Source organism: Pseudophryne corroboree, chromosome 7 (genome assembly GCF_028390025.1).
Source record: "Pseudophryne corroboree isolate aPseCor3 chromosome 7, aPseCor3.hap2, whole genome shotgun sequence".
NCBI lineage: Eukaryota > Metazoa > Chordata > Amphibia > Anura > Myobatrachidae > Pseudophryne > Pseudophryne corroboree.
Genome location: NC_086450.1, coordinates 374,149,885 through 374,163,927, shown reverse-complemented (window position 1 = coordinate 374,163,927; position 14,043 = coordinate 374,149,885). Strand labels below are relative to the sequence as shown.

At 43.2% G+C, this 14,043-nt stretch overlaps 1 protein-coding gene across 4 annotated transcripts in view; it reads left to right on the top strand.

Annotated features, from left to right (window-relative positions):
- Nucleotides 1-12,057, top strand: part of PRKAR1B (protein kinase cAMP-dependent type I regulatory subunit beta) — a 428,398-nt gene extending 416,341 nt beyond the window's left edge. For all 4 annotated transcript variants that reach the window (XM_063934515.1, XM_063934516.1, XM_063934517.1 and 1 more), the window contains one exon: nucleotides 9,815-12,057. In XM_063934515.1, the coding sequence (XP_063790585.1) occupies nucleotides 9,815-9,987 (173 nt within the window). In that variant the 3' untranslated portion in view covers nucleotides 9,988-12,057. The remainder of the gene's footprint in view (nucleotides 1-9,814) is intronic.
- Nucleotides 12,058-14,043: the final 1,986 nt, after the last annotated feature.

The following is a 14,043-nucleotide window of genomic DNA, read 5'->3' as shown; positions in this document are numbered from 1 at the left end:
CTTTGTTGTACTAAAACAACCCTGTTGTCCGTTCTCTATAAGAGACAATTATGATCCCCAAAAAGTAGGATTTTAATTACCTACCGGTAAATCCTTTTCTCGTAGTCCACAGGGGATACTGGGAATCCATTTAGTACCATGGGGTATAAACAGGTCCACTAGGAGGCATGGGCACTTTAAGAAATTGATAGTGTGCACTGGCTCCTCCCTCTATGCCCCTCCTACCAGACTCAGTCTAGGAAACTGTGCCTGGGAAGACGGACATACTTTGAGAGAAGGATAGATAAGGAAAGTGGTGAGATTATGAACCATCACACACAACACAAGAGGAAAGCCATGCTAACCAAACTTGAAACAGGAACAGCAACAGCTGAACCAACCAGAATACTTAATCAAGTAACAGTGCAGGAAGAACGAAGCACCGGGCGGGCTCCCAGTATCCCCTACGGACGACGAGAAAATTATTTACTGGTAGGTAATTAATATCCTATTTTCTCTTACGTCCTAGGGGATACTGGGAATCCATTTAGTACCATGGGGAAGTTCCAAAGCTCCCAAACCGGGTGGGAGAGTGCTGAGCTTCCTGCAGAACTACTTGACCAAACTGAAGGTCCTCAGAGGCCAAAGTGTCGAACTTGTAAAATTTAGCAAACATGTTCAAACCTGACCAAGTAGCTGCGCGGCAGAGCTGTAAAGCGAGACACCCCGGGCAGCCGCCCAAGAAGAACCAACTGACCTAGTAGAGTGGGCCTTTACAGATGTTGGAACCGGCAAGCCTGTCGTGGAATAAGCATGCTGGATAGTGAGTCTGATCCAGCGTCCAATTGACTGCTTTGAAGCAGGATACGCAGTTTTATTGGGGTCATAGAGAACGAACAGCGAGTCCGATTTCCTGTGTCGAGCTGTTCTCTTTACATACACCTTCAAAGCCCTCACAACATCCAAAGATTTTGAAGTAGCAGAGGTGTCCGTACCAACAGGAACCACAATAGGTTGGTTGATGTGAAACGCAGACACCACCTTAGGAAGTAATTGCTGACCAGTTCTGAGTTCAGCTCTGTCCTCATGGAATATTAGGTAGGGGCTCTTGTGAGACAACGACCCTTAGCTCCGACACACGTCTTGCTGAAGCCAAGGCCAACAGTGTGAGGGTCTTCCACCTAAGGTACTTTACGTCAACCTCCTGTAACGGTTCAAACCAGTCCGATTGGAGGAACTGCAGCACCAAATTGAGATCCCAAGGTGCCGTGGGAGGCACAATCGGAGGTTGGATGTGCAGAACACCTTTCAAGAACGTCTGGACCCCAGGGAGAGAAGGCAATTTTTTCTGAAAGAAAATAGATAAGCCCGAAATCTGGACTTTTATGGAACCTAGACGTAGGCCCACATCCACTCCCGACTGCACAAAAAGCAGGAAACGTCCCAAATGAAATTCCACCGCAGAATATTGTCTGCTCTCACACCAAGAGACATATTTCTTCCAAATACAGTGGTAATGTCAGGAATCCCTCTCCTGGCTAGAATCAGCCGTTCAACTTCCATGCCGTCAAACGTAGCTGCGGTAAGTCTTGATAGATTAATGGGCCCTGTTGCAGAAGATCCTCGCGAAGAGGTAGAGACCACGGATCTTCGAGCAGCATCTCGAGAAGATCCGCATACCAGGCCCTTCGTGGCCAGTCCGGAGCAATGAGTATTGCTTGAAGCTTTTCCCTTTTTATTCTTTTTAGAATTCTTGGGATGAGAGAAAGTGGAGGAAACACGTACACCAGCTGGTAGACCCACGGAGTTGTCAGAGCGTCTACCGCCACTGCTTGTGGGTCCCTCGACCTGAAACAATACCGCTTGAACTTCTTGTTGAGTCGAGAGGCCATCATGTTGATTTATGGATATCCCCACCGACATGTCAACCACCGGAACACCTCCTGGTGAAGGCCCCACTCCCCCAGGTGCAGGTCGTGTCTGCTAAGGAAGTCTGCTTCCCAGTTGTCTACTCCTGGAATGAAGACCGCTGACAACACCACGGCATGTTTTTCCTCCCAGAGGAGAATTCTTGACACCTCTGACATTGCAGCTCTGCTCTTCATTCCGCCCTGTCGGTTTATATACGTCACTGCTGTCACGTTGTCCGACTAGACCTGAATAGCCTGTTCTGAAGAAGAGATGAGGCCTGCAGAAGGGAACTGTATATAGCCCTGAGTTCCAGGATGTTTATTGGAAGGACGACTTCCTGATTTGACCATCTTCCCTGAAACTGCACCCCTTGGGTGACTGCGCCCCAACCTCTGAAGCTTGCGTCTGTGGTTAGCAGAATCCAATTCTGAATCCCAAACCTCTGACCCTCGACTAGGTGAGAAGTCTGTAGCCACCACAGGAGGGAGATCCTGGATTTTGGCGACAGACGGATCCTCTGGTGCATGTGAAGATGCGATCCGGTCCATTTGTCCAACACATCTAGCTGGAAGGGCCTTGCATGAAACCTTCCGTACTGAAGCGCCTTGTAAGAGGCCACCATTTTCCCCAGAAGGCGAATGCACAGATGCACCGAGATCTGGGTTGGCTTCAGGACAGCCTGAACCATCGACTGGATTACCATTGCCTTTTCCAAGAGAAGGAACACCTTCTGAGACCCTTTGTCCAGTATCATTCCCAGGAAAGGAAGCCTCTGTGTTGGTTCTAGGTGAGTTTTTGGTAAGTTCAGAATCCACCCGTGATCCAGAAGTAGTCTGGTTGAGAGGCCAATGCTGTCCAACAACTGCTCCCTGGACGGTGCCTTTATCAGAAGATTGTCCAGGTATGGAACTATGCTCACTCCCTGTTTGCGGAGTAGAAACATCATCTCTGCCATCACTTTGGTGAACACCCTCGGTGCAGTGGAGAGACCAAATGGCAGGGCCTGGAACTGGTAGTGACAGTCCTGCAGTGCAAACCATAGATAAGCCTGATGAGGCGGCCAGATCCTAAACTTGGCAGGACTGTAAATTGGGACCTGAGTAGGCCTTCCTAGCTGGGTTTGCTGCAGAAGGAAGGTATGTGGACTTACCCGCAGTAGCTTTGGAGATCCATTTGTCTAATTCAGCTCCAATTAAAGCCTTGCCTGTGAAAGGGAGGCCTTCCACGCCTTTCCTGGAGTCCGCATCCGCAGTCCACTGGCATAGCCATAGACCCCTACGTGCAGACACTGTCATAGCCGTAGTGCGTGCATTAAGCAAGCCTATTTCTTTTATACCTTCCACCATAAAATTCGCAGAGTCCTGTATATGCTGTAGGAACAAGATAACCTCCTCCTGAGGCAAGGTGTCTAACCATGCAATCAGGTTACCCGACCATTTGGCAATGGCTCTTGTAATCCACCCACATGCTATAGTGGGTCTCTGGGCCACCCCAGCAGCTGTATAAAAGGATTTGAGTGTAGTCTCAAATTTGTGGTCAGCCGCGTCTTTTAGGGAGGCTGCACCCAGGACAGGCAATACAATTTTTCGTGACAGCCTGGATACTGATGCATCCACTATCAGTGGATTTTTCAATTTTTTCCTATCCTCAGGAGGAAAGGAAAGGATGATAACAACCGTTTAGGGATTTGAAATTTCCTATCAGGTATAACCCACGGTTCTTCAAACAGGGTATTTAGTTCCTTTGACACAGTAAAAGTGGCTAAGGATTTCTGTTTTATATTAAAATAAGGTGACAGAGGAGACTGAGTAATCTTATCAGGGATATTTAGAACTTCTCTGATAGCTTCTATGAGAGCTTCTATTCCCTGCGACAGAGTACCCTCCCCCACCTCTGAGTCCACCTCAGTCTCCTCTATGTCTGACCCGTCATCATCCGAATCAGACTGTAGGATATGGGCCAAAGTGCGTTTTTGCGGACTAATGGCAGGGGACTGAGACGCTGGTTTGGGTACTGAGAGCCTAATTGCTACATAAGGTGAAAGATGTCCCTAACGCAAGGGAAAATACTTATCTTAGTTGTATGTATGTAAACGCTAGAAGCATTATTGGTAAAAAGGGCGAACTAGAAATACTTGCAGCAAGCAAACAGTATGATATTATAGGCATTACTGAAACTTGGTGGGACGAATCTCATGATTGGACAGTCAATCTAGAGGGCTATACACTGTTTAGGAGAGACAGACTAAATAAAAAGGGTGGAGGGGTGTGTCTTTACGTAAAGCCGTTTTTAAAACCTGATATACGGGAAAATATTCAGGAGGGTACTGTAGACACTGTCGAGACATTATGGGTAGAAATTGCATGCGGGGAAAAAGGAATAAAAAAGTTAGTATTGGGTGTATGCTATAGGCCACCTGGTATCAACGTATCTGATGAGGAATTGTTACTAAAGCAAATTGAAAGAGCAGCAGGAGTAGGAGACATAGTAGTGATGGGAGATTTTAACTATTCAGAGATAAACTGGAAAAACGATTCATGTGATACTGCTAGGGGCAATATGTTTTTAAACACACTTAATGATAACTACTTAGTTCAACTAATTGAGGAACCAACTAGGTACAATGCAATCTTAGACCTGGTATTAACTACAATGGGGATTTGGTATCAGGTATTATAGTAGGGGAACCCATAGGAAACAGCGACCACAATATGGTCACATTCAATATCAGTTTTCATAAACAGCCCTATACTGGCTCAACTAGGACTCTAAACTTTAGCAAAGCGAATTTTGAAAAGATGAGTGTATTTTTCAGGGATATTGAATGGGAAGGTTTGTTTTTAGGAAAAATACTACGGAGAAATGGGAGGTACTAAAATTCCTACTAGCTAAAAATACACTCAAATTTATTCCTACGAGCAGCAAAAAAAGGAATAAAAATTATAAACCGATGTGGCTTAACAAAAAGATAAAGGAACTTATGGGCAAGAAAAGGCGAGCATTTAAAAAATACAAATCTGACGGGGAAGCAGAGTCATTTCAGCACTATAAGGAATGTATCAAAATATGCAAAAAGGAAATAAGAGCGGCTAAAGTAGAAACTGAAAAACTAGTAGCAAAGGAAAGCAAAGCGAATCCCAAAAAAATCTTTAAATACATTAATAGCAAGAGATTAAAGAAGGCCCTTTAAAAGACAAGTTGGGAGTCGTAAGCAAAAATGATAATGACATAGCGGACACACTAAATTAGTTTTTTTCAACAGTATTTACTAGAGAGGACCCAATTCAGGGACTAACACATAATCTCAATAATGAGAATATCCCACTGATAGGTACTTATTTAAGCGAGGAAGTAGTCTGTGACCGATTAAAACATTTAAAGATTCACCAGGTCCCGATGGTATTCACCCAAGGGTTCTAATGGAGCTTCACTCTGAACTTGCAAAACCGCTATTTTTGATCTTTAAGGATTCAGTAATATCAGGTATGGTTCCCAAAGACTGGCGTATAGCGGAAGTAGTGTCTATATTTAAAAAGGGAAGTAAAGCTGAATCAGGTAATTATAGACCAGTTAGTCTTACATCTATAGTGGGGAATGTATTGGAAGGTATTCTAAAAGATAGTATTCAGAAGTTCCTTGAAGTCAATAAGGTCATTAAAAGGAATCAACATGGGTTTATGAAGGACAGATCCTGTCAAACCAACTTACTTGGCTTTTATGAAACAGTAAGCGCAAACCTAGATCAGGGTAAAGAGGTGGATGTAATCTTTTTAGATTTTGCCAAAGCATTCGACACTGTACCACACATGAGACTTATCTACAAGCTACAAGAATCAGGGCTAGGAAGCACAATATGCACTTGAGTCAAAAACTGGTTAGATAATAGGGAGCAGCGCGTTGTGGTTAATGGATCATTTTCAACTTGGTAAGTGGTGTGCCGCAAGGCTCAGTATTAGGACCACTATTGTTCAATATTTACATTAACGACCTAACAGAAGGTCTAGAGAGCATGGTGTCAATTTTTGCAGATGATACCAAATTGTGTAAAGTAATAAATGCGGAGGGGGATGCTGAGTCGCTTCAGAACGACTTAGTTAAATTAGAAGCTTGGGCAGCGAAATGGAGAATGCGCTTCAATACAGACAAGTGTAAGGTAATGGTAACAAGAACAAAAATAACACCTACCTACTAAATGGGGTAAAATTAGGGGATTCTGTACTGGAAAAGGACTCATAGATAGCAAACTAAGCAGTAGTACCCAAAGTAGGACTGCAGCAAAGAAGGCTAATAAGATATTAGCATGCATAAAACGGGGAATTGATGCTAGGGACGAGAGTATTATACTCCTGTTATATAAATCACTTGTGAGGCCACACCTTGAATACTGTGTACAATTCTGGGCACCTTACTGGAGCTAGAAAAGGTTCAAAGGCGGGCGACCAAACTAATTAAGGGTATGGAGACACTGGAATACGAGGAAAGGCTTGCAAGACTAGGCATGTTTACACTGGAAAAGAGGAGATTAAGAGGGGACATGATCAACATTTACAAATATATAAGTGGCCAAAATACAGATCTTGCGCAGAACCTGTTTTTGGTTAGATCAACACAGAGAACTCGTGGACACTCGCTCAGGTTAGAGGAGAGGAGATTCCGCACAATACGGCGTAAAGGCTTTTTTACGGTAAGGACGATACGTGTCTGGAATTCCCTGCCTGAGGGAGTTGTAATGGCCGACTCAGTCAACACCTTTAAGAATGGGTTAGATAAATTCCTAATGGATAAGGATATGCAGGGTTATGGGGCATAGTCACGCACTATGGTTATTATAAAAAAGAGGGGTAAAACGTAACGGCAGTCATCAACTTCAGTCAAAATTTTATACAAAATAATCGTGCATAGGAGACCACAAATAGGTTGAACTCGATGGACAATTGTCTTTTTTCAACCTTAGATACTATGTTACTATGTATGTTAATTCAGACGTGATCGTAGCTCTGCAAAATTTTGCAGGGCTACTATCAGGCACACTGACATGCGTGGGGACGCCCAGCAAAGGGCTTCCTGCTCTTTTTTATCATGGCTGTATGTGTCTAAGTGCATAAAATGGAGACCGACTCCTTTTATGGCTTTGTTGCCAGTCTGGGTACTGTGTCCACTGCAGAGGGAAAATGGTGCTGGTGGCTGCTGGATACGCTCATAGTGAAGCCCCGCCCCTTCAGTAGCGTGGGATCTACCCGCTCTTTTTTCTACTGGCTGAGGTAATTTTGTGCCTAAAATGGAGTTAGCACCCTTTTAAGTCTATAATGCCAGTCTGGATACTGTGTACACATATAGTGTACTGAGACTCAGTTCGCTCCCTGGTACCACTGAGGTAATCTGGAATCTCTCCGGAGGTGCTGCACGTCCCTGTCAGTCAGCGTCTGTGTCAGCTGCAGAGGGAAAATGATGCTGGTGAGCTGCTACATCCGCTCTTAGTGAAGCCCCGCCCCTTCAATGGTGCGCGGTCTTCCTGCTCTTTTTTATCTTGGCTGTATGTGTCTAAGTGCATAAAATGGAGACCGACTTCTTTTATGGCTTTGTTGCCAGTCTGGGTACTGTGTCCTCTGTTCAGCATCTGTGTCCTTACACAGTGGGAGACGCATTCCGCCCCGTTTAGAAGCCATGCGTTTCCGTACCCTCATGCCGCCATAATGGCCAGCGACCCGCTAACCGGGATGCCGGCTTAGTACTCACCACTCTTCTTTCCTCTGGGTCTGTTAGGGGTGGTGGAGTGCTGCGGGAATGTACGCTCACCGTGATGGGGCTTGCAAATAGTTCCCTCAGGAGCTAGTGTCCTGTCAGCGGGGAACGAGACCATTAACCCTGAGAGAGGTTGGGCCGTCCCCACCCCCCTAAGTCCCACGAAGCAGGTAGGCTGCTGCCATCCAGTCCTGCCTGAAGACAACAAACACAGAAAATAAATGCAGAAAACATTTCAGGAGCTTCCAGAGACATGACAGGCTCCTCCGGGCACATTATCTATACTGAGTCTGGTAGGAGGGGCATAGAGGGAGGAGCCAGCGCACACTATCATTTTCTTAAAGTGCCCAAGGCTCCTAGTGGACCCGTCTATACCCCATGGTACTAAATGGATTCCCAGTATCTCCTAGGACGTAAGAGAAATATTAAATTGCAGAGCAAAAGTTATTGTGTGATGTCACATGGCAACCTTTGTGCATCCAGGTTTGTGAACAAGGATTTGTGGAAGAAGGGGTGGGGAGAGGTTATGTACAAAGTTGCAACATTCTTTTACAGCCTATTCTGTTTATCACATAACTCTAATGGGGAGTGGCGGCCAAAATAACGCAGACATGTCACTTGTCAGTACACACATGGCGCTAACTCCTCAGTTTCCACGGCCACTCTGCATCACCATAGGTTACTCATATGGCCGATTAGGAAGTATCTGCGACCGCCGCTGTGTGTCTGTACGCAGTTGCTGGGATCTGCGAAACCACCGGTGGGCGTCTCGGGTACATTTCTAGGCAGCTGTGGCATTAGCATATTTTAGCACGGTAGCTGTAGTAAAACCACAGCAGCGATTACATTAGTGACCACACCAGATCAGGCCCCTTGTATCATGCCCACAAACTAAATTCACAGAGAACTCTAGTTCTTAATTTTGGGTGACTGAATTATAACGTTTTGCTAATTCTGAATTAAGCCTAAAAAAACAAAACAAAAAAAACAACGAATGTTCTTCTGAAATCCAAGCCGAGTACTGGTTTCAGTGCATCAGTAGTGGAAATCAGTCACCAGTCTTTGCATTTATCCACACTTAATTGTTTTTTTGTAGAAGCTAGTCGGGTGGCCTTACCCACTGAGCATGTCACCATACCTAGTCTCTCACACCTCTCACCGCCCCCTTCAGAAAATACACTCCCAGCCTATCTTCTACCACTTAATCAGTGGCATATCTGTAATGGGTACAGTTTGTGGTGCACCCAGCCCCTTTGGGTCACACACTGCACCCATTTTTCAGTACTCACCTCTCCGGAATCCAGTTGTGCTACGAAGCCCTGCAAAATCACCAGGAAAGTGGCGTGGTGACATTTTACCAGAGTTTTGCTCTTGCGCAGTAGACTATAGCACCATTCTAGATTCTACTAGTAGCCAGCACTGTGACACTGACTACGCTGCCCAGCTGCTGGTGAGAGAGGAGGGGGCCCCGGATAGAGACTGCACATGAGCCCCCTCCTCTCTTAATACGCCCCTGTCCTTAATTCAGAGGTTCTCAAATGCGACCTTCACAGTACCCCAATGGTCCAGGTTTTAGGTATATCCATAACTCAGCACAGATGGTTAAATCAAATTGACTGAGGTGTTAATTAAGTCACCTGTGGCCAAACTTGTTATGTTTATCATTGTGCTTAATAATATGTGTATCCATAACTTTTTGCTCTTTGTGTTTCAATATCTGTCATTCTTCCATGTGTTGCTGATTACAGACATGAGGGTTGATGTGTCAAGCAGTGAAAAGAGTGAATAAGTTGCCCATATTAACCAATAACATTCTATAAAATGAAAGGTAAAAGCTGATTAGTTACCATCGGCAACTTCTCCACTGGTCCATTTCTCCATGCTTTTCAATGCTTGATACATCTCCCCCATGGTCTCGATGATTACAACATTCTCCAGTAATCTTTATTTTATTATATTGTGGTTCTTCTAGTGAGAAGCTGGTAGGGTTATGTATCCCTTCTCAACCTCCCATCCTGACTCCCCCTCAAGATTATATTTGCTGAATATTAGTAAACCGTTACCATTGTGTGATCTGCTTTATGGTTTGGAATTAAGGCGTTATGTAAACCATCATAGACTATATTGTTTTGCATTGTGTAGATTTAATAGTTGTTGTTTTTTTCTCTCTTTTTACTTTCAGGTGAGATTGCTTTACTGCTGAATCGTCCTAGAGCCGCAACAGTCGTCGCACGTGGTCCACTCAGATGCGTTAAGCTTGACCGTCCACGCTTTGAACGAGTTCTTGGACCTTGCTCAGAAATCTTAAAGAGGAACATTCAAAGATATAACAGCTTCATCAGCCTCACCGTTTAATATGTGCCACTTGGGGATTGCCATCTATGTGTTACCATGTGCACCCAAGTTTGACTTGTGCAATTCCATAGCTTTATAAGATAAGAAAGTTGTGCATTTTAATGTGAATTTTTATGGTCATGTCTTCTGCACCAGACATTAACTTTTTAAATAGTTTGGGTAATGAAACATAAGCATGGCACTTGGGTTGGAGTTTTTATTCCCACATCTCTCTGCATTCATAATCTTGGTAAAATGGTGACAACAGTCACAAAAAACTGCAGAGAGACTGATGTTTCTCATACAAACCACCAGTGAGACAAGTGTTCAGGGTAATGATTCTCATATTTTGATTATGGTGTAGAGGAAACTAATTTTAATTTCAGGATAAAAGATCAGGGATGATATTAGCCTTTAATGACACACTTTGCCTAAACACCAGTCATACACATTGACTATTTCTATCAACCCAACTACTGTATTTCTTTCTGTTGATTCCAGTAAATGATCATAATCCCACTTCAAACACCATTAAACAAGATTTGTATAGGCCAAGCCTCTTTTAATTTAAATACAATGTAATCAGTTGAGGGATTATCTATCAAAGTCTACTGTGCAGTTTTTTGCCAATTTAAGAAATAAAGTAGACTCAACACTATGTTGTACTTTGTTCAGTTGTCAAAGATTTTGATATATCATTACTACATAATGATAGTTGGTGACTACATTTATATAGATTCCGCAACCAGCTCCACATTGTTCCTTGCATATTGCACAGGAACATGATGGAGAGTAGACACTGCTATAGGACCACTGGTATGTCAATACACAATAGATTTGTTCCAAGTCATACTGTAATATGGTTTACAGTTGAGGTTTGCACTTAACTTCCTTTAGCTTCTGTTCAACCCAAAGACACAGTAATAAATACATACTAAATCTCGCAGCCACTTCATAGGCTTTCAGAAGTGTGAGAAATACATGGATACTAAGAGCAATTCATTTGTGTATCTTTGAGGAAATGTTGAAAAAAAAAAAAACTACATACATACATACATACATACATACATACATACATACATACATAATGCAGGCCAGATCCAGCAGCACTGGTTGTTCTGTTTTGTATATCTGCGTATTTGTTGACGGCACATGGGCAGTTGTGTGTGCATAATAACTTGGTTGATAATAGGTTGGAAAATTGCTGAGTAGCCAAGTGACTTATGTATCTAATACAAATCCAGCTCTGTTTATTACACTGTGGACAGCTGTGAAAATGATTAATATCTAAACCGCCTAAAGAAATTAAATGGAGATTGAAACAAAAAAAAAAAATGCTTGAGAAAAAGTATCTTTTAAAATTAATTTTGTGGTAGAAAAAAAACATTCTTTCATGATGATTTCCAGACTGCAGCTGACATGGAAGAACCACATAAAGCAAGGAGATGGGCAGCAGAGAGGGGGTGCCACACTGAATGAGAAAGTGTGCTGGCATACTCTGTGTATGTATACAAGCTGCTTTCTTATCTGGTTTTGTAGCTGAAACGTTTTAGATGTGGTCTTTGTGTATTTAAGAGCAATCATTAATGTCCAAATTAAGTGGCCCTCCACGGACCTCCTGGCAGTGCTTTTGTATACGTTTTATAATGTCTGTTATCAGCATTCACAGCTTTTTGTACATTGGCTTTGTTAAATCAGACGTGCTGGAAAGATTTTGCTGTGAGCATGCGAGCCACTGTGCCCAACAGGCAACATCACACATTCCTTATACAAATGTCCCGTCATAATAGCTTAAAGGATAATTCCACTTTTAGATGTCCCATAGACTGTCTATCTTTTTGACTAGGATTCCCAAGATGAGCTTTAAGAGCCCTTACAAGGAAGGTATTATTTGGTGGCCGCAGACGATAAACCAAAAAAAGGAAGCTGGGTGGGTGCCTTAATTTAATTATATTACTTGCCTCTTAAACTGAGCAAACTGACTAAAAGTGGAATTATTTGTTTAATATCAGGTTTGAAAAACTTTATTGCCTTTTGCTCATGCTTAAGACAATTATCTGTTTGACAATAAACGTGTACTCTGCAATGAAAGATTAATATGTGTCATTTGTTCTAGTCCTGTATTTTTTTTTTTAAATCAAGTGTTTTTTATTACTTTTCAATAACAGAGAAAAACAAGACAAACAGTACATAATAAAACAAAAACAAGAGTAATATGTGCATTTTATGTGTTAACTTTAGCATATCCGGAGTCTGAGATTACATTTTAAGGCCCGTACACGTTAATCGATATAGTAAACAACGTTGCCCATTTTGACCCTTCCTGAGCGACTTTGTTTACTATATCGACTAGTGTGTACACTGTAAACGACGAGCGATGCACGGCCTCGCGGGTCGTTAATGACCCTCGGTCTCAGCTGTGCATGCAGCTCAATTTGGACTCATCATCCAAAGCTGCATGCTCCAGACGGCCGCGGCATGATGTCACTGTGCTAGCGTTATTGCACAGTGTGTATACCCACGTCGGGTGGCTCAGCCCAGGAGTGGGACCTACAAGGCGATGTCGCTCACCTAGCACACCGCCTAGTGTGTTCCCACCTTAAGAGCATTATTGACACAGAGGAAGGAGGAATCGATGTTAGTGGAGTACAAATTTTGAACTAGGATGCAAAACATCTATACAGTTCATGTAAAAGTCCATAAACAAATAAATAGAAATAATTGTAATCCTGCATATCAATATATTTGCAATAAATAGTGGAAAACTGCTCTAATCAAGCTGGTAACAATCCCCAGGTGCTGCGGGAGGGGGTTACTCTAGACAAGAAATACAAAAGGGATTTTTCCCACGCACTCTGCTGGCTGTTAGTAAGAAGAGCTATATACTATGTAATAATAGGAAATTTAGAGCTCTTCGTTACATATGTTTTGCAAAAGATATGATAAGCCTCCAGGCCACTTCACGGCTGCTCTATTACTGGAGGTCCCTATCTAAGCATAGGTCCAGGGCTTGGACCCCACAAAGTCGGCTCAGGCCCGACCACCCCAGGGCAGCACACCATTGAAATACTAAAGTGTTAATATGTGTTAAGAAAGAAGCAGAAGCTATGGGTTAGAAAGTGCTACAAAAATAAGGGTGTTAATAAAATACTCAAAAGAGTAATGTTAGTGAAAAAATAGGAGTGTTACATAAGTGCTAAATAAATAATATGGCATGCTACCCCAAGGTGGCCCAGCCCCACCAGACCCGGGGGGTACCACTCCCCAAACCCATACACAGCATAATAATAAAAACATCCACTATGGTCATACAATTGCTTAATGTATGGCCACATGATAATGGCACATACAGAACATATCCAGATTGAGAGCTAGTTTACCTGGAGGCACCCCTGTATCCTCCAAATGGCACCACAGGACCCAGCATGCCCTCCTAATGCTGGCTCCATCTATGCCTCTCTGAACTGCAATAAATAGTGGAAAACTGCTCTAATCAAGCTGGTAACAATCCCCAGGTGCTGCGGGAGGGGGTTACTCTAGACAAGAAATACAAAAGGGATTTTTCCCACGCACTCTGCTGGCTGTTAGTAAGAAGAGCTATATACTATGTAATAATAGGAAATTTAGAGCTCTTCGTTACATATGTTTTGCAAAAGATATGATAAGCCTCCAGGCCACTTCACGGCTGCTCTATTACTGGAGGTCCCTATCTAAGCATAGGTCCAGGGCTTGGACCCCACAAAGTCGGCTCAGGCCCGACCACCCCAGGGCAGCACACCATTGAAATACTAAAGTGTTAATATGTGTTAAGAAAGAAGCAGAAGCTATGGGTTAGAAAGTGCTACAAAAATAAGGGTGTTAATAAAATACTCAAAAGAGTAATGTTAGTGAAAAAATAGGAGTGTTACATAAGTGCTAAATAAATAATATGGCATGCTACCCCAAGGTGGCCCAGCCCCACCAGACCCGGGGGGTACCACTCCCCAAACCCATACACAGCATAATAATAATAACATCCACTATGGGTCATACAATTGCTTAATGTATGGCCACATGATAATGGCACATACAGAACAT